This window comes from Ostrinia furnacalis, unplaced genomic scaffold (genome assembly GCF_004193835.3).
Source record: "Ostrinia furnacalis isolate ACB-3 unplaced genomic scaffold, ASM419383v2 OfSCF1306, whole genome shotgun sequence".
NCBI classification, from domain to species: Eukaryota; Metazoa; Arthropoda; class Insecta; order Lepidoptera; family Crambidae; genus Ostrinia; species Ostrinia furnacalis.
The window spans coordinates 96,618-117,809 of NW_021131545.1; the positions used below are offsets into that span (position 1 = coordinate 96,618).

A 21,192-nucleotide genomic window follows, 5' to 3' on the forward strand; every position below is an offset into this window, starting at 1 on the left:
TACAAGTTTAAATGGCCGTAGGTACACAAAAAGGCCGTGTCGTCATCAATATTTTATATTCAAAAACACTACAATCCAGTAAAAAAAAAAAGAAAATTACATCTAAAATAATACTATCAAGCTAATTTCTGGCTAGCAGCGGCACCGTCACCGACTTGGTTCCATCCACCTCTGCCCTCGAGCATATACTGTCCGAATCATCATGGAACAACGTCACCGACTTAGTAATATCGTACATTACGTGCATAGGATTTTGGAAAAAGACGATGCTACAAACACGAGCGTTTCGTTAACCGAGATGCCTTCCTTGTAGCTTGTTACAAAATTAACGTTATCTTTTAATGCGTATAGAATACTAATATTAGTATTATCAAGCCAATTTTTGGCTAGCAGCGGCACCGACAGACACACGGCTGATCATCGAAGGCGCCGTCATGGACGCGGCGTTCGACGCGGCGGCCATTACCGACTTGGTTCCATCCACTTCTGACTTCGAGCATATACTGTCAGAATCATCACGGAACAAAGTCACCGACTTAGTGATGTCATATTCGGCGTCTTCGGGAGACTCGTACTTCTCGTGCTTAGGGTCGTGGAAGGAGACGATGTTGAATACTGGAGCGGTTCCGCCGAACGCGATGCGCTCTTCGTGGCTTGTTATGGCGAGAACTGTGCCGGGAGCGGGGTAGGAACACGTGATGTACCTGAGAATTTGGGAATTATTTAAGTTCTGTTGTAATAAATGTTTGTCAAGCAAGCTATTCCTAAGTAATGTAGCAAGATAATCAGGATCTACTGGCAAAAAAAATGCCTCATAAAAGATATCTGACACACATTTTTTACCACATTAAGGCTGGGTTGCACCATCTTACTTTAACTTTGACAAACGTCAAAAATCTGTCATACTCCATACAAAATACACCGGTTATCGTTATAGTTACTGTCAAAGTTGGGTGGTACAACTCAGCGTTAGCCTTTAATTCTGCTACTGAAGTCTATAAAATAAGAGTAGGTAAATTCCATTCCTAAAAGTGATTAAATTAATAACCTGTTGTGAAGGTTGATAACTTCAACACAATTGGTACCACTTCCACCGATGACGGCATACTTGCCTTTACGATTAAACTGTAAGAGAAAACAACTTTAACTAAAGCCATTAAAGTATAAAAATAATCGTTGAAGTATCATTTATTACTTTTACTTTCGATTAAGATATGCCTATCGGGCATTACGAAGTTAGGCACTTTCTAATCAAAGTTATTTCTGTAAATTACTTCTCCAAAACAAATAAAAACAAATCGTATTCGATTATTGAAGTTGATAAAGATTTATCGTCGTATTATAATTGATCAAATTGGAAATCGCTTTACTCTTGTAATCTACCGATTATGGGAACATTCTGGAAACAAATCCACAATTTTTTATGCCGTTCTTATACTAGATCATTTGTTTTGCGTCACTTTACAGGTATTTCGGCAATTTACCGAAAATAATCCAGCCGTAATCACCGATCAGAGATAGTGATGTCACAGGTAGGTATGTATTCACTCGTTCATTTAACTCGAAACTGAATATTAATGATGTTATCGATTAGGCTCTATCTATTTCTGTCATCAGACTCTTGGGTGACTGACTTTTATATGCTGAAAAAGGCACGTGTATTTCATTAAAGACTAGCATTACTGTAAATGTTCTTTACATCTTTTGTTATTTTTTTACAGGTATTAATAACAGCTCGCAAACCACAAGGCCATCAACATTTATACGAAATATTTTGACATCGCGAAAAAAGGAAAATGAAAATGAATCTTAACATCACTACAAAAGTTCGTCATTCCATCAACCATCGTCCCCATCTGTAGAGCGTCAATCTAACGTAAATGAAGACATTCAAACTTGGAGATATCCTGACCGCATCTATCCCGAAAACTTCTTCAATATTAGCACTTTGTTCCCGAGGGATTAAAGGGAATACCTCGGAAGTCGTGCTCGTGACAGCCCTCATCTCGGCTCGCGATATGACGTCAGCGAATAAAAGCAATTATTCTCGTGTAAAATTGATTACTTTTCAGAGAAATACGGTTATTTTGGGTAGCTTAGGAAGATTATCAGGGAATAGACTTTGATCTATTATATCTTTGTAATGATGTGGAAGTAATGGATTGTTAATTTATCGTATGTGTAAGAACTTTTGATGATATCTATTCCTGCTAACATATTGCCAAAATTTAATAACATGAATTATTGTTTGCCTCAAATTAATATAAAAATAAGCTGCTGCTACTGTTGGTGGTCATTCGTTAAGAATAAATAAATAAGGATACAAAAATATCAGTCAAACACTGCATCAGCATAGGTACTTATCACTACACCGGCTAACTACAAATAAGAAATCATTAAGGCTCCTTTACAGACTCCTTTAACAGTTAGTGACAGTAATACGAGTAAGAGGTCTACTCCCAAGAATAAAAACTTAAAATACCTGGTTGGATCTCCAATAGCGACAAGCATAGATGTACTCTCCATCCACGTCAGGACGTCTATTCTGAACCCTGATGATGTTCAGCCTCTTCCTAGCTGTCAAATCCCACACTCCCAGTGCTTCTGTGGGCAGCCAGCTGCCGGCGATGCATTGTTCTCTCTAGCAACAATATTAAACTTCATGAGATTCTGCGTACTATATGCCCTACCCATTGCCACTTCAGCTTGCTAATCCATCGGGCTATGTCAGTGACTAGTTCGTTTATGGATCTCCTCATTTCAGTTTCGATCTCGTAAATAAACATCAAGCATAGCCCTATAGCACGCTGTGCAACTTTAGAACTCATTATAGCAATCATTGGGGAGGCCTATGTTCAGCAGTGGACGTCCTATGGCTGAAATGATGATGATGATGACTATAAAATATGAGATATGAGATTAACCTGTTCGCGTCAAAGCGATGGAACACTCTACAAAACATTGGAAAATACTTATTAGGTACATCCAGATATTCATAGAAGACTCGGTTTTGTTAGTATATTGGTATAGTTATTTTCGTACTATTTTTAAAAGAATGACTACCGTTATTTGGACAAAAATAGGGTGATGGATGAGAACAGGCGATAAGACCCTTATTTAAGACAAAGATATTGGTAATCCCGTAATTAATACTCAGAGCACGCACATGCCTAAAACAATTCGGCCATGTATCCGTCTCTAGGTAAACTTTTTCTCTTTTCTTGACGAGTAAATGAACAGGATATCATTTCACTCACTTTATTACTCACTAAATTAAACCTAGATAGCTCTCACATACTAGGTATCTCTCATATTCTCTCTCATATAAAACTTGTAAACATTCGTATTCGCAACTGGAATGATAAAATTCGACTACACGCCCTACACTCACAGTTCCCATAACATTCTGCCAAATTAGATGCATTACGTAGGATGAATACAAGAAAATAAAAAAAGTTTAAATCAGTAGCTTAAATAAGTTCAGTATAAAAGGTCCGAATTAATTTCCCATCTTAATAGGTAATTTCACTACGTCATAGCATGAATAATAGCTAACACACAAACCTCACGACATCAAAACTAACCATGTAAAGCATAATTGATTAAAAGCTCACATTGCTTCTCTTCAAATAACTAAGCACAAACAACTACCTATGCACTTTTATTAGTAGCAAAACTTTTAGCTACAAACTACCCTATATTTATAACACTTTGTGCTCATACGTTCAGCTCTAAACGGTTTACGAACTAAAAATATCTAGAAAAATACTTCAAAGGCGAGGTGAACTATGGCGTATCAGAGTTCATAACGAGCGACGAGCTGCGACTAAACTGCTGAAACACTAAGTTCGACGACAAAGGTAGAGTTTTTAATTAAAAAGCACCTTATATTTAGCTACGTGTAAGTGTTGCAGATAGAACTAAAGACTAGGTGCGTCGGGAACTGTCCAGAATTGTATTTAGAATTCATATTACCAAAATTTATAATAAATACAGGGTGTTTGGCGCATCGTGTGCCAAAATGATTTGGCGGATAGAATGGGTCATTTCCTATATTTTCAGCCCCCATAACACGTTCCATGCCAGGCGGCTACTTTTATATTTTTTTTTTTAATAATTTCACCAAAATACCCAAATCGCATCATTTAATTTCGATTTCAAAAAAACTACTAGACGTAGCCTCAAAGTAAATATTTTGTTTTGACGTGCATTGATGTAGGGTTGCATCAAATCTAAATTTACTGGCAAATATCATCTAGTTTTTTTTAAATTCAGCTTTGAAGTTTTCCGAAAAGTTAAAATGAAGTGAACATTTAAGTTTACATTGCTATAATTTTTTTTTAAAAGAGTTAGCGATCTTCGGATTTTATCAAAACTTCTCTAGTCTATCCCCATTCAAACGGTATACTAATCTTGTTTAAATAATAACAACAACTTCACAAATTCCTTAAATTAGTGCATCGACTCTACTCGGACTGATTTGCGAAATTTGTGTTTATAGCCCCTTTTTGTGTGAATAGCACGTTAAATACCTACTACAGGTAAAAATTATTTATCTTATGCAATGTAAAAACCTTTTCCGTATCGTTTTTCAATGTGGATTTCTTGAAATTAAAGACGAAAATAATTATTTTGATCGTTTATTAATTATTACAAATTTTGTTCAAAATGTCCGCCTCGGCAATGTATACACTCACGACATCTTCTAATTTCGAATGTTGTCGTATGCAGGTTTATTTCTCTTTTTTTATTACTACAAAGGCTTTTTCTATTCGTGGATTGGAAGAGATGGCCCTATACCACTGTATATGCCTGCACGTTCCCCAGACCTAACTCTGTTAGATTTTTACGTCTGGGGACGAGCTAAAGAACTGGTGTACTTAATGGAAGTTCAAACAATAGAAGAACTACAACAACGAATAAAAAACGCCTTTGTAGTAATAAAAAAGAGAAATGAGCCTGCATACGACAACAGTCGAAATTAGAAGAAGATGTCGTGAGTGTATACGTTGCCGAGGCGGACATTTTGAACAAAATATGTAATAATTAATAAACGATCAAAATAATTATTTTCGTCTTTAATTTCAAGAAATCCACATTGAAAAACGATAGGGAAAAGGTTTTTACATTGCATAAGATAAATAATTTTTACCTGTAGTAGGTATTTAACGTGCTATTCACACAAAAAGGGGCTATAAACACAAATTTCGCAAATCAGTCCGAGTAGAGTCGATGCACTAATTTAAGGAATTTGTGAAGTTGTTGTTATTATTTAAACAAGATTAGTATACCGTTTGAATGGGGATAGACTAGAGAAGTTTTGATAAAATCCGAAGAGCGCTATATCTTTTAAAAAAAAAATTATAGCAATGTAAACTTAAATGTTCAGTTCATTTTTAACTTTTCGGAAAACTTCAAAGCTGTATTTAAAAAAAACTAGATGATATTTTCCAGTAAATTTAGATTTGATGCAACCCTACATCAATGCACGTCAAAACAAAATATTTACTTTGAGGCTACGTCTAGTAGTTTTTTTTTAAATCGAAATTAAATGATGCGATATGGGTATTTTGGTGAAATTACTAAAAAAATTAATATAATAGTAGCCGCCTGGCATGGAACGTGTTATGGGGGCTGAAAATATAGGAAATGACCCATTCTATCCGCCAAATTATTTTGGCACACGATGCGCCAAACACCCTGTATATCGTAATTATTAAATCAAATAAAATATGTAAATGGAAAAGGTCGTATAAAATTTTTTTTAGTAAAGAATGTTTTTTAGAGTGCAGTTAGAGGAACTTTCTTTTTCAATGCAGCTTCTGGTTACGTGAAATACAAAATGTCTTGTTAACCCTTAAATTGGCACTCATTGAACCCTTGCTTCAAAAATGGTCAAATTTGGGATTTAGGTATTGTTTTGATAGATTAAGAAAAAAATATTTACTTTTTGAAAAAATTTCAATTAGTATAGAAGTTATGACATGTCACTCAAAACGGACATTGCCAATTATTTAGCATTACACCCTGTCACTTAGGGCGGACATTGCCAGTTTAGAAAAACAAACGTAAAACAACTTTTCTTAATAACAATACAGGAATCCCTGATAATCATTATCTGGCTAATCCAGCGCCTTTTGCAATCCATCTGGACTATTTACTGTTGATTTTACATAAATTTATCAAAAAATACCCTGACATATAAAAACAGAAACTGACTGCCTGATTTATCAACATAAATCCCAAACCGGTGGGTATAAAGACACAAAGTTTGGCATGTAGGTTCCTTATTAGGGTCTAGGGGTGTTATCAGAAAGGATTTTTCCAAAATTACCCCCTAAGGGGGTGAAATGGGGGTCCAAAGTTTGTAGGGCGAAACAAAATTAGTTACACTATCTAATTCGAAACTTCACAGAATACATTCCTATCGATAAATGAATAAACACGTGTTTTAGGTTATTTCAGAATTCAACCCCTAAAAGGGGGAAATTGGGTAAAAATGTCTAAAAATCAACATGAGTATTTATTACTGATACATGGCATTGTCCGTTTTAAGTTACATAACAGTTGTAACCTTGAAATTAATGGAAAAAAATCGATATTTTTTTACAGTTTTGGCAATAACCGTCAGTTTTATTCGTTAATATTCTAAAATCAATCAATAAAGTACAAGAACAAGTGTAATACCTACAGTATTGCCACATTTATCAAGAGAGAAAACTTGACATTGCTGTTGCATTTATTCAATTGTCTTGATTTTTAAAATTCGCGGCTTTTTATTGAACTACAGCCCCGTGTTTCACATAAAATATCATGCTTATTTTAAAAATATCCCTTGAAAGTCGATAAATTGCTTTAATTTAGATTCTGTAAGCAATTATTTGACATGTCCTTTAAAACGGACGAAAACCATTTAAGGGTTAATTTTATCGTTCCTAATTAGCTTAATCATAATTATTAGGTTCCTACTTCCAGAACCGTAACTGTCAAGTTCTTTGAAAACTTTACTGCAACACTAAGTATCAAGTCTGAAATTCTTCAACCTGAAACTTTACGACGTGAACTGCATTTTCCAGGACGCAAAGCTGTGAAAGAGGTGCATCACCGTGCACTGTTGCGGTCATCCTCTCATGTAACAAAACTAGCTGTGCCCGCGACTTCAGACGCGTGATAATAGCACAGAATAATAATAAGTACTACGTACAGAAGTTTTACTTATCGAAGGTATTTAAAAAAAATTATGCTCAATGTCATTAACAATATGGTGTAATTTAGCCTGTCTCAAGAGTCAAGCACCATTTTGTTGACAAACGTCAGTGATCGGCACTGCGCCGAAGTTATAGGGCTGACTTCGGTAAAATGATGTGACGTGAGGTGCCAAACTGCGGAAAATGGCGGAGGAAATACATGATTTAGCATGAATTATCATGAATAATATTAACTACTTGTTTACCTCTCAGTGTCTTGAGGCTACTTAAAAAAGTACATTCTGTGTTTTTATTATTATTTAGGCAGTTAAATACTGCTCAGTATTTAGTACACCATTTCCTTTATTTTCTTCCATCATACACAAGAATACGCGTGCGTGAGTCAATGTTCGCTCGTATGTGAGGCCTTGTCGAATAGTATCCTGTAAACTCGCGGAGATGAACAGGCCTGATAATAGTTCGAATAATGTTAACCGTTTTGACAACATATTTCTTTGCTGCTCCGCCTCTATTGGCTGTAGGGTGATGTTATATAGCCTAAACTCCTAAAGATTTCCTCGATAAATGGGCTATTCAAAACAATAATATTTTTTCAAATCGGACCAGTAGTTCCTGACATTAGCTCAAATAAACTCTTCAACTTTAAAATATTATTGTTAAAATAGGTATTTGCTTGGAAAGTCTCAGCTCTATATTATTACCAAAGTAATTAACATCTCAAATATAGACAATAACATAACGTAAACACTTTTAACCCACATTCAAAAAATAACACATCCAAAGTGATACAACGAGACACTTAATGCTTTCTCCCATTTCCCGAAGTGTGTTTTTATTCCCGCTTCAATTTATCACGGGTTTCCCTCCGAAAACATCTTACGGTTCGACGGGTGGATCCTCCTTCATGCCACAGTTTGAAAACATCAGATGTGTGACTACAAAGTCTTTTACCAGTCAAAAATCGAAGAAATACGGTCTGTTTTGTATGCAGTTTGATAGTGAGCATCAAAATAAATGTTTTAGATCGCAATATCTTGCCTCGAATGTTTTTTTTTTCGACAAAAAAGAAGAAGAGTTTCTTCAGGCCGAGCAAAAAACAATAGGATGTGGCCTGGGCATTGGCAGGCACCTGATAGATAGCAATGATCAAGTCTAGGAAGCGCTCCACGATGGCTATCTATAATCAATTAAATGGCTCGATAAAACGATATAATGGCAACCATCCTAGGCTAACAGGCCATAACAGTTCTCATATCCGTATCTCTTTCATAATTAATTTCATTAAGTCATCTATGGCCCAGAACACACGGTGAAACGCAACGAAACTGCAACTTCTAGTTACTTTTGAGTTGCATCTAAGTTTCTGCCATAGATTCCGTTGAGAGACCACACATGACGCGACCATTTCAAACCGGTTCCAAACAGGTAAATAAAACGACAGATTTTTGAAACTACTCATACTCTCGTATCATTTCATGTCACGAAAATAAAAGGCGTTAAACCACTGCATGTATTTAACACTGTGGTCGTACAGTCTAGGACACATCCAGCTAAACACCGTGACACCTTAAGCAGTTGTAATAGGTACTATATTGCGACAAAAACGTATACTCTGATATGCTGTCCATTGTACCATAGTTATGGGGATACTGGAAACAAATGAGGGCCATCGGTTTAGCCTGGTATTATCACCTGCTCGACACGTGAGGCCGGCTGAATAGCCTAATAAATGTTATTTAAGAATATCCCTAACGCTTCAAGATAGGATACATTAGTCAGGGACAGTAAGGACTGAGAACTTTATTAGGACTATAATGTTCCTTGTGCTTAGGTATACTCTTTTTCTCTTTCAAATAAAACTTTTCAGACGGACGTTAGTCGTCTGTTTGCAGGATGTGATTTCAGGACTTATTAATATGAGACTTAAGAGTTTCAATTTATAATTTTATTTATTACTTTTTAAAGAGACAGATACAGGAGACAGCCCTAAGTACCTATACGGTAGCGGTCTCCTGTCTTGGTCTCGTAACTTGGTCTCCTTAAGGGGAGCTTATGGGGAGTCCCCATAAGCTCCCTTTAAGGAGCTCTGCTGCTAGTAAATGCTTATTAAAATAAAAACATAACTTACGTTAAGATCAATACTGTCGCTGCAAATGTCGACGCCTTCAAACGTCATCACGCAGCCGACTTTGCATCTCACGTCCCAAATCTGTAAAGAAAATGCAATGGTCAACATTTTAATTACTATGTTTATCATGGCACGAAAGTCAGCGTCAAATAGTTCCTGACACCTAAAGTGGCCAAAAAGTTGTCAATACAACCTTATTCCAATAAAATTGTAACACAGACGTGTTACGAACTTTTGGCTACTTTGGGTGTCACGGACAACTTGACGCTGACTGTATTGAGAGGTCATCACAAAATGTTGTGCCTACAGTCATTCTTTGTTTCTAACGATTTCGATTTAATATAGTGGTAGCTTCATAGATACAAGTAAAGGCACTATATTCAAAGAATACTAAACGCGAGATTTGTCTATCTTGGTTTTTAAATACTTTTTGAAATACTTGTTATAGCACGAAATGGTTACGCAATCAAAAAGTGATTCAGAGCAATTTCATGGAAGTCGTTTGAGAAAGTGTCTAAGTTGTTTAATTTAATACCAGCATCTTTAAAGCCAGAGCCATCAATTTAATGGTTCGGTCACAAGGTTCAAGTCTATGACCCTTTGGTGGTGAAAAGCAAAAGTTATAATATATTGATGATTTTAAAAAGCGTAATGCTTATGCACTGCATATCATTCAATACCAAATTTTAAGTCTTGAACTAAGCTGTTGTTATTTATAGGGATTATAGTAAGTCTTTATGGTTTTAGTTAAAAGTACGTACCTATCCGATAAAAAGGAGAGTCAAAATTTTCCCCCCTTTTAATTAACTAACTGAACTATTCACAGTTAGCAAATTACTAACAACGAGAAAATGCTTGTGAAAAATGAAATTCATCACAGCTAGCCATGATGGAATGCAATACAACATCCAGTATCCATGTTCTGTGTACGATATTATTTTTTGCAGCGATGCTAAGGGCTCTTTCACAGTGTGGACTGTTCGCAGCAAACTAACTTCATAAATTTTATGGATGCTTAAAAAGCAATATCATACTTAGTCACTGTGATACTTAAAATTTGAACTGTGTATAGAGACAGTATCGATCCCAGAACACATTTTTGTGGTGGTTATTTGATTTGGATACCTACGCAATTTTCAACTTAGTTGTTTGACCAATTCTGACTGGCGAACAAGTTGCTAGTGTCAATTTCGAGGCAAGTTCGTTGCGAGCACGATTGCTCGCCTCTTAGCGAACACGCTCGTAGATCGCAATCATACATTATGACACGCCTTAAGCTGCGCAAAGGAGCGCTTAATAAATAATTTGAGCAGCTAACCGCTAAGCGAAATATTTTAATCTCGCCAGAGCTTTGAGTCTGTCCGCGGTCGTCGTCCGCCATGTTTTATGCAAGTTTGTTCGCGAGTGTCAAGTTTACTGACTCGGTGCGGTTTAATTATTTGTTTGTTAGAGTTTTAAGACTGTAAAAAAACATCTAAAATTAGGTATACTACATAGATAGTGGGAGTAGTCGTGCCCTGTTCTTCTACCTAAATAAATGTTTTTTAATGTTTTTTTGATACGTATTTTTAACAAAACTACCTATGTCTTTCATCTTCTTTTTTTTATGAAGCAAGTTGGATCAGTTGCGGTCACAGGCTAGTCACGTTTACCTCAACCAATGACGGATTTTGTCTAAACTAATTTTTAACATAATTATGCCTTCCTCCTTCTTCTTCTTCAGATTCAGATTCAGATGTTTGTTCCTTCTGAAAATTGTACCCTGTACCTCCAAGTTGAACAATCCAATTCTCTAACATGGAAATTATTTTCCTACAAAACGTAGGACCTAATTGAACAGACCAATCACTAGGTACTAAGCACGGAAATTATTTTCCTACAAAACGTAGTTAATTTGTTTCACGTCATGTATTATACCTGATTAAACAAAAAAGCCTTTTTGTATAGCTCATCACCCACCCCAACAATCAAGGTCAGTAGTAAATTTGGATCGATTTACTACAACCTTGATAGCTATTTATAAATAAGAGTATCAAAAACGATTTACTCAGTTGCCTTGAAGATATCAAGGACAAAAACACCATCGTTAGTCGTGCCATCGACATGCCATCATTATACTTCACAAACTATTTATCATTAGCGTTTATCATGATATTCATTTGTAATTACTACCAATCAATTTATTTCAGAATATACTATTCGAGCTAGGAATAATTATAAACTTGAATTTTCCCCTGTTTCTTTGATCCACTTGGGAACCAAGCCCGCTATAGAGCGAGTATACCAACACTGGTTATATTTCAGCGTGACGTTTTCAGTTCCTTTTACAGCAACTGTATCTTCAATACTTATCCATGAAAACTTAAAGAAATAATAAGGCTTAGATCTAACTATTGCACTTTGAACAAAATAAACAAAGTTTTTATCAAAAGCCTTGGGGTTATTGGGTTTGTTTGCGAGTCAACTGATGATATGCAATCTCTACCTCCCAAGGAATCTGCTTCATCGAAAGAAATACCAACATTCTAAGTTTTTCTTGATTACCTAAACTTTGGTTTACCATGGTAATAAGATTATCATCATCATCATTTCAGCCATAGGACGTCCACTGCTGAACATAGGCCTCCCGCAATGCTTTCCATTTTGATTGATTGGTAGCGGCCTGCGTCCAGCGCTTCCCTGCTACCTTTATGATGTCGTCGTCGTAAACGAACTAAAGTCGCTGACATAGCCCGACGGATTAGCAAGCTGCAGTGGCAAGGGCAGGGCACATAGTACGCAGAACTGACGGCCGATGGGGCAGCAAGGTTCTGGAATGGAGGCTGCGTATCGGAAAACGCAGCGTGAGACGTCCACCTACAAGGTAATAAGATGATGATGACCAAAAACGCTTACCCTCAAAGTCTTGTCCCAAGCTCCTGTGGCGAACATATACGGCTTCTGATCATGGCACCGCATTGCGCAAACCTGCCCAAAGTGCATACGCTGCAGCTTCTTCGGAATGAACTGCAGACGCAGCTTGTGCACTTTGAATGTTGCTTCGGCCTGTTAAGCAAAGGTTATGGCCGATCGTTATTTTAGAAAATATACTAGCACTTGTACTGGGTCATAAAAATAGCTAATAACATTTATTGGATTAGCTTATGCTTGGGGATTAAAACACAATATTATGGGGACCTAAACATTTTCTGACGTAGGTGGTAATCTTTAATATAATCTTTAATTCATAATGTCTAAGAATAATAGCGATCATTGAACGTTCATTGCGAAATCAATTCCTACTTATTTACCTACTGAATTCATAAAATTATAATAAAAAAAACTTTTTTAAAAACAAGCTTTATTCTGAAATGCCGTTGTACTAAAACGAAAAAAATAATTGTATGCAAGGTTCAAATAATTTCGAAAGCTTGTATCGCGCATGGAATTTATTCCTCTTTTTTATCTGTTTGCGATACAAGCTTTCGAAATTATTTGAACCTTGCATACAATTATTTTTTTCGTTTTAGTACAACGGCATTTCAGAATAAAGCTTGTTTTTAAAAAAGTTTTTTTTATTATAATTTTATGAATTCAGTAGGTAAATAAGTAGGAATTGATTTCNCCTTCCACATCCATCATCAGGACCCTGGACATTATCTAGCACTAAAGTGCTCAAAACGACATATCCAACGAACCCAAATTCGATGCGATTCCGCCTTTTCGTTAAGGAGTTCCTATGGCCACCTCCTGACTCCATCGTCAGATCAGCTCAATGGTACCATAACATTGCATTGTCATCGTACTTACATAAGTATACCAAATTTCAGCTTAATCGGTTGAGGAGAACTGGTCTTAAATTCAGTTGCAAGATTTGTCCCACACATACTAACAAGTGAAGTCAATATAAAGCTTGTAAAATACCTAGTTATCTAAGTCACTCCGGCACAAAGTAAATAAGTAGGTATGTACTAAAAAGCTCTACACAAAAAGTTCTGAAAAAAAAGGTATGAACAGAAACTAATGAAGGTCACTTGGGGACAGTGACCTTTATCAGTAATTTCTTTAGTATATGGTAGGTACTTCTCGTTTCTCGTAGGCTTTACTTTTTCATCCACAAATAATTGAATAGTACTCGTGGTACTTTGTATTTATGTTTGTAACGCGATATGATTTTTCCTCTTTGTCTGTACAGAGGCGATATTGTGGGGAAAGAGGCTCACTTTTGAGGATCAACGACTTTGGAGGATCTCATAAAAGCCATGTTTGAATTTATTACAGCAATAAACCGAGATTAGGCTGTAACGTTTTATTGGTAACATTTTCCGCACACACTTGCAATGTTACAATAATTTTGTATCGCCTTTGTACCTAAGTTACAGTACCTACACAGAAACTAACGTAATCGTACTTACTTAATACTTATTCTGTGGTAGTAATACATTCCGTATGACACTTATCTATTTGTTGCAGAGGTAAAAGCTATGAAATAGGGATATTTTCATTTGAATTAGGTAGGTATGCCCGTTTTCACCATCAATCCCTAATTTTTAAGTGATTGAAAACAAAAGTTACTATAGGGATCACTCAAAAATTATGGATTGATGGTGAAAACGGGTATTAGTCTGCTGTCTCGGGATTTAGATCTCTCTATAGCTTATTGGTGAAAGCCAACAATGGTAGGTTCAAATCCCACCTGATACAGTATGAGTCGATTGAGATTTCATATAAGTAAAGAGTTTAAGTACAAAATACTTTATGCACTTCAGACCACCAATCTTCAATCTGCAATCCCTTCTCACTACAATTTATATTGCATTGAAAATAATTTACGTAGTTAGATACTCGTATATTCTCAGTCTGTCTATTTATTCTAAACAGCTAATACGAGTACCAATAAAACACGTGTATGTTTCCATTTTGCTTTAGCACCTACGTAAATAAGCGTGTGAAATGTAATAAAGTATCCAATGAGCATAAATTTTCTAAACACGCTGAGAAAATTCTTAAATCACTTCGGCGGTCTAATACGGTATGTAATAGAGGTATACATGATACATAAATTACTGTACACGTGGATAATGAATTAGGCACATTCGCTATCTTACTACATTTTATATTAACATTTTTCCAGCTGAAAGAAACGTTAGATAGGTATATTACTTTTTCATCTACTTAGCTAAATCCATAATCTTATCTATAAGTGCATCTAAGTATGTATTTATTGTTTACCTCCTGTGTCTCCATGTCGTATATCTTGATAGAAGTGTCACCATAACCAACGACCATCTTGGACTCGTCAGCTGTTACGCCCATCGACAATGCAGGTGATCTCTCTGAAAATACAGGACAAAAGCAGTGAATTGGCACTATCAGAAAGGTGCTTCCTTAGGTCATGGTCAGAGCAGTTTAAAGCCACCGCTTGGAAAATTATAAGTTCTTAAAATAATCAATATTTCCAATTGCGAAAAACTGATGACGATGCTAATGAAGAGATGCTGGGTAGAAGAAACTCACGGGAAATAAAGGGTTGCGCATGAGTTGACATTCCGGGAGCCCCGTAAAACTGCATGTTCAAGGATTCCAAGCCTGGGTCAGTTCGAATACAGTATTTTGGGACCTCTTCAGTTGAGAAGTTCATCTGCTTACAAAAACATTATAACTAAGTAAATAAGCAGGCCAATGCCTAATTAGGTACCTAAGTAAATAAGCTGACGCCTATTTACGTTATGTGCAAACTCTACATATCCCCTTCGCTCACAGTGCTTGTACGTTTCAGCCTCTGGTTGGTTTTGCTCATGATATTTCGTGTTTAGACAGTGAATCACTCAATACATATCTATTAAAAAAAAAGTAAACTACCACGATGAACCAAAAGTTATTGTACGAGAACACATGAAACAAAATTATAAACCGTACATATTTCACATCGTGAATTAAACTCTACTATTTTAGGACGACTAATTCCAGGTAAACTGCTACATATTTATGTATCAGTGAAACAAGAACTCACATTCGGAATTTCAATGCGGTAAACGGTGCCGTCCATGCAGGACGCGTAGCAAACTTTGTCGTCCAAGCGGCTGAAGCAGATAGAGTAAATCGGCTTCGGTGGAAACTGGATGTTGCGGAGGGTGTACAGCACCACCCCAGTCTGCCCATGACGCATCTATGAAGAGTTACCATTTATAGTGTAGTACCAAGTATAGTGGGTAAGCTCCTATACCTACTAAATGATGTCTTAAGCTTCAACCACACCAATACCTCCTGTCACATAAAAAAAAAACCATGGGTCGCGCGACCTGTCATTGGCCTAAAGTATGATCGCGTCGGCAATAGCAATCTGCAGGCATTGGTGTGGTTGAAGCATTAATGCACAAGTAAATAGAAGCTAGCTTGTGACATCTCAAACAGCAGGTGTAGGATCATACCTAAAAATTCATGCATGGTAACTGTCCTGAAATCAGGAGAACTGGTTTTCCTAACGTGAGCAGCCCCAGTGTAGTGGGTCCCGTAATCTTCCTTAACAACCTCTAAACAGGGTAGCTATGCGTTGTAACATTTTAAACTTACTACATAAATGAAAACAATACTTTATAACGTGGGTATTGTTCTATCTCCTCATAAATGTTATATTAGTTTAGACAAAGCTGCGGCCAAAAGCAATAAAAAATAATTAAACACGCTTGCGTACTTTTTAAAAACCCTCGAGGCATTTTTAATCGCCTCCAAAAGCAATTACGCGAAGATTTTACTAGCTCTTAAATCTAAGCAGATAGCCATCGCCGAAAATTGTGCTGCGTCACTAATTCTCTGAAAGTGCCTAGATCAGATTCACCCTTGTAACGCCCTGTCTGAAATTTATTAAATCATGACAAAGGTCCGCGCTGTACCTGAATCAATCCTGATGAATGACCAACGATAATATGAGATCCATTTGGAGAATACTCAAGAGCTGTGATATAACCCGTTTCAGCGTAATACCATCTGTTATAGACGATATCGTTTGGTGTACCTTTCAGAAATCTATTGTGGTTTTCTTTCACCCAAGCGTATTTATTCCTATCGTCGATTGTCCCTTGATAGAACATGGGATACCAAATTGTATGGTGTTTCCCTTCATCGTAATGCAAATTTATGCGTTTTGTAAATTCCGCGACAATTTCAAAATGGTCCATGTTGAAACCATGGCCTACTAGGTACCTACTTACGTTTAGTTAAGGCCGTACTATTACATATTATTATGTTGTTATTATTATGTTATATCAAAATGTTGCAGAAGCGCCTGACTTTTATAATGTGCAAAAATGCTAAAATTGCATGCACTCTTGTAGTAGGCGCCTACTTAGGTACCTACCTACTTACCTGAATCAAACCACTTGAATGTCCAACAACAATAAAATTTCCATCTGGAGAATACACCATGCAATTAATAAAACCTAGATCGGAGAGAAAATGTAGTTTGAGGACCGATTCGTTCGGCGTGTATTGAAAGAATCTCTTGTAGTTTTCATTTAGCCATGCTACGTTGGCTGAACTAGGTTTCTTCTCGGCAAACGATATAAATGGAGTTTTGTCATTCTCTTCTTCTCGGAGCAGCTGTCTTTTTATGCGATCTTTGTATTCTTTGATGAATACGCAAATATCCGATTCACTTTCAGATAAATTGAACCGACTGTATGTGAATACACTGAATCGGCTGAAGTTGGGGATGGTGTAAACACTGGAAGCCATTGTAAAATTATCGCAACTTTAATAAATCAGCAAAAGTTTTGATGCGGTTCTTCCAATTTACTTAATAAAATTAAGTTTTACCACCTGCTTTTTGAAACTCTACCACGTTGTTGTCATTAATTGTCTCATTTGATGTTTATAAAAATAAAGTTACAAATAAAAATAATTTGATGTTATTTTGTAGGATTTTTTTTTAATTTTATGTTTTGTTGTAAAATATTTTTGTATTAGGTCTGAAACTCCCGCTAAAAAATAAGTTATTCAAATAAAAAACATTTCTGCGTAGGCAAAAGTCTCTTATTATAAAATATGTTTTTAATTACATTCCATTGGAAACTAAGCAGTGGAACGGAACGTCAAAAATATTTTTTTGTTATATTGGTACTACTTTCCTTTGACGAGTAAGTGAGATAAAGCTAGCTGTAGACTACGAGTGTGAGGGAATTGGCTATATAACTACCGACACTACCCGATTGTAAGCGAAACACTACGAAGTTGTCGGCCGACGCCATGTTTATTGAATGTCAGTTTTTTGTGACGCTGTCTGGTCGTGTTGTGCGTATTTTTTCGAAAATTTAACATAAAAAGATTATTTTCTGTGATTAGTGGTCATAATAATAAAGGTCAGTGTTCTACTCATTCAATTTTCACAATAACATATTGTCTTTATTCCGATTTGGATCATAAAACATCAACGCAATGTACTCGGGGTGTGGTATTTAGTTCACGGGATACATTTTGTTTGTTTTATTTCGTTCAATAATTGACCCATCGATTGCAGAAAGCTCTTCAGTCATGTACTGTGTTCAAGGAATTTGAAAGACTCGCTGATAACAGTAGCAAGATCTGCATTTACAATAAATATTTTTTTGTTTCCAGACTCAGGGTGCATTATTGCATCCGCTGAACCATGAGCTACCAAATACCATCGTCGCAAAGCCGCACGAGTGAGTAGTCCAATCCCTATATGAGCTAATGATAGTAATTATATGGTGGATAGATGTTAAGTTATATATTTTGGGTATAAACTAGTTTTGTGATTTGATAGCCTGCAGTAAGTTTGTGACTCATGCAGATAGCATTTTCTACCTGAGCTCTCCTAATCTACAGTTAATTTATACACTTCTGTTGTGCTATAAGTTGTGTTCTTTGAACTATGAGGGAATGTCAGCATTAAATTATGTTCAATAGATATCATTCATGTTTCTTCTAACAAGGTGCTTCAGATGTTTGATGTAGACATCATAATTTGACATCAAAGACCATTCTTGACACTACAAAGAAAGATAGTATTTTGTAATTATGTTTGTTCAAAGAATTTTAATTGGTTCCAAAATAGCTTCTTTGTTTGTCTTCTTTAACTATACTAATTATAAACAACTGTACAGCTACATGTTACAAAACTATTTAATTGAAATGAATGTGATTAATTTAAAAAATCATTAGAGTTGAAGATTAGGAAATAAATAGAATACTGTTGTAATATAATTAGAATGTTTTAATTGTTATTAATAGCTATAAAAATATCTAATAATATTTACTGTTTTGTTTCATCAGAACAGATCAAATTTTGAAGTTCTATTTACCTCAACCATTTCTGTGCAACATTTGGGTGCATTATAAGATTATAATGTAATGTAAAGATGTAATGTAACATTATGTTTCAAAATTAAATCTTAGGTTTGTTCATTTATCAATTTTCTTCCAACGGAACAATGTTGAACATGTCAAACTTTTGAGAATCAATTCATTAGACAATCAATCAAGTCAATCAATGCTTGAAAATCAACAGTTTTGAGGTTTGTTCTGTAATTTACACCGAAGTTACTTGTATTTTTGTAAGGTCACAAGATTATTTATAGTGCTATTCTTTTATTTGTCACCTTAAATGAGTGAATGTAACAATATAAGTGTTACATTTTGTTTCCAGTGTCACACAGCAACTATGGTGGCTCCGATGTGCCAATGGCTCCGAGCAAGGAGCAGCAAACACTCATGTGGCAGCAGAATTCCTACCTGGTGGATTCTGGTATCAACTCCGGAGCAGCCACTCAGGTATAACTTTGTCCTATTAGTTTAGGTTATTGTACCTTTCAGAGACTATTTTGCTATGATTAATCAAAAATTTCTTAACTTATAAAGAAAATAAGAATGTGATGTAATCGTAAATATTATTATTGTTTAGTAAACTCTTCATAGTTTTCTTTTAAAGTTAAAATGTTTAGTTTTAGTGTTAAAAATTATTCAGGCTTATTTTTTATTGTGTCTCGTTACAGGTGCCATCTCTCACTGGCAAGGAAGATGATGAGATGGAAGGAGATCAACTCATGTTCGACTTGGACCAAGGGTTTGCCCAGGGTTTTACTCAGGAGCAAGTTGAAGGTATGTGTTACATTCTGATATTTTTACTATACATCCATATTAATTTCTGAGGCAATAAATTATTTTGTTTCATTTTCAGTATCTAGTGAATATTGTGTAACTTTCTATTTCCTTCTAGACATGAACCAGCAGCTATCACAGACGCGTTCACAACGTGTCCGAGCTGCTATGTTCCCTGAGACCCTGGAGGAGGGCATTGAGATTCCCTCCACCCAGCTGGACCCAGCGCAGCCAACTGCTGTCCAGCGGCTGTCCGAGCCTTCGCAAATGCTGAAGCACGCTGTTGTTAACCTGATCAACTACCAGGATGATGCTGATTTGGCCACCAGGTGATTATTATTTCATCATCATCATTTCAGCCACAGGATGTCCACTGCTGAACATAGGCTCCCCCAATGATTTCCATATTGCCTGGTTGGTAGCTGCCTGCATCTTTCAACTTTAACTTTAATAATATTGTGGGGTACGCCCCACGGGTTACTGGAGTTGCGCCTGGGAGTTGTTGAAGGCTCGAAGAAGAAGCGCCCGATGCAGAGATATCGCTGTCTCTCTCTCAAGGAAAATTACATCTCCTTTACTAAGTTTATTCCTCTTTCAGACGATACTTTTGTTGCAGCAAGATTTGTTGATACATTTAAATTTATGGGCACCAGTTTAGAACAGTTGGCTAATAATCTTAACCATGCTGACTTCACACATTTACATAAAATTTGTCTAAATGAACATCAATTTGCATTATTGCGTAGAAAAGGTATTTATCCTTATGAATATATCGTCGGCTGATTGCAAGAAGTCAATAACTACAAAAAGTCATTAAGTGTCCATACTAGCATGGCGATATTGGCCGCGACTTATACTATTTATGCAAGAATCAGTAAATGGATATCTGCCGTACTTTGGAAGATTTATTTTTGTAAAACTTGATAAATACAGTTTCGTCAATTTTTATAGCATTAAAGTAATTATTGTCCATTAATGATTTTGTGTCGTAACATAGTCGATACACACACTGTTTTGACTAACTGCCAGAACTTAATAAAGATTTATAATGCGCCTATCCTTGTCCATCTCCATCATGCTGCACCTCTTCTTAATCTTGCCAACAGAGACAGTGCAGTGTGGATGACATAGAAAAGACAACACATGAGATGTTTTCTTCATGAACATTTTCTACACGGTAGTGTCTGAGGGAGGATTATTTTGTGCTCGTGTAGGTATACCGTATTTTTATCTAGCAATTAGCATCGGTTATGTAAGAATTCGTAGCTACTGATTTACAAAATTATATCATCTGTAGTCAGTGCCGTAACTAGCCTTTTATGCGCCCGGTGCGAGAAATATAAATAAGGGATAAAAAGTTTCCTATGTCCTTCTCCTGGCTCTAAACTACCGCCCTGACAAATTTCAGCTAAATCGGTTCAGCCGTTCTTGAGTTATAAGTGGAGTAACTAACACGACTTTCTTTTATATATATAGATAATAAATCAAATTCATGTTTAAATGCAGTTTATGACATAATTTTTAAATTGTCACTATTAATATTTTTTACTGAATAACCTGTAAAAGTTAATTCTACAATTTCTGAAAAACCACCTAAAAGTAACCTTTTCATTAGTGTAACCTAAAAGTAACCAATGCAGTTCAAAAGTAACCTAAAAGGTTACAAAAGTAACCTTNCCTGTAGTTCTTCGTTTCACTTGTTTTATTGCACGTAACGACGCATTATCCAAAAAATTCGGAGAACATTTCCTTAGTACGACT

At 36.0% G+C, this 21,192-nt stretch overlaps 2 protein-coding genes across 2 annotated transcripts; one reads left to right on the plus strand and one right to left on the minus strand.

Moving 5' to 3' along the window:
* Positions 1–366: 366 nt before the first annotated feature.
* Positions 367–17,049, minus strand: LOC114352299 (uncharacterized). The gene is made up of 9 exons (XM_028303841.1): positions 16,681–17,049; positions 15,329–15,484; positions 14,833–14,956; positions 14,548–14,651; positions 12,232–12,381; positions 9,337–9,417; positions 2,483–2,641; positions 1,049–1,125; positions 367–704 (listed from the first exon to the last, which is right to left on the minus strand). Exons 1-9 carry the CDS (start codon positions 17,047–17,049, stop codon positions 371–373), a joined length of 1,554 nt encoding a protein of 517 aa, XP_028159642.1. The 3' UTR covers positions 367–370.
* A 506-nt stretch (positions 17,050–17,555) lies between these two features.
* LOC114352289 (armadillo segment polarity protein-like) lies at positions 17,556–19,764 on the plus strand. Its single transcript, XM_028303824.1, has 5 exons — positions 17,556–17,672; positions 17,929–17,996; positions 18,980–19,104; positions 19,326–19,431; positions 19,550–19,764. The coding sequence occupies exons 2-5, from the start codon at positions 17,960–17,962 to the stop codon at positions 19,762–19,764; spliced, it is 483 nt and encodes a 160-aa protein (XP_028159625.1). The 5' UTR covers positions 17,556–17,672; positions 17,929–17,959.
* The last annotated feature ends 1,428 nt before the right edge of the window (positions 19,765–21,192 follow it).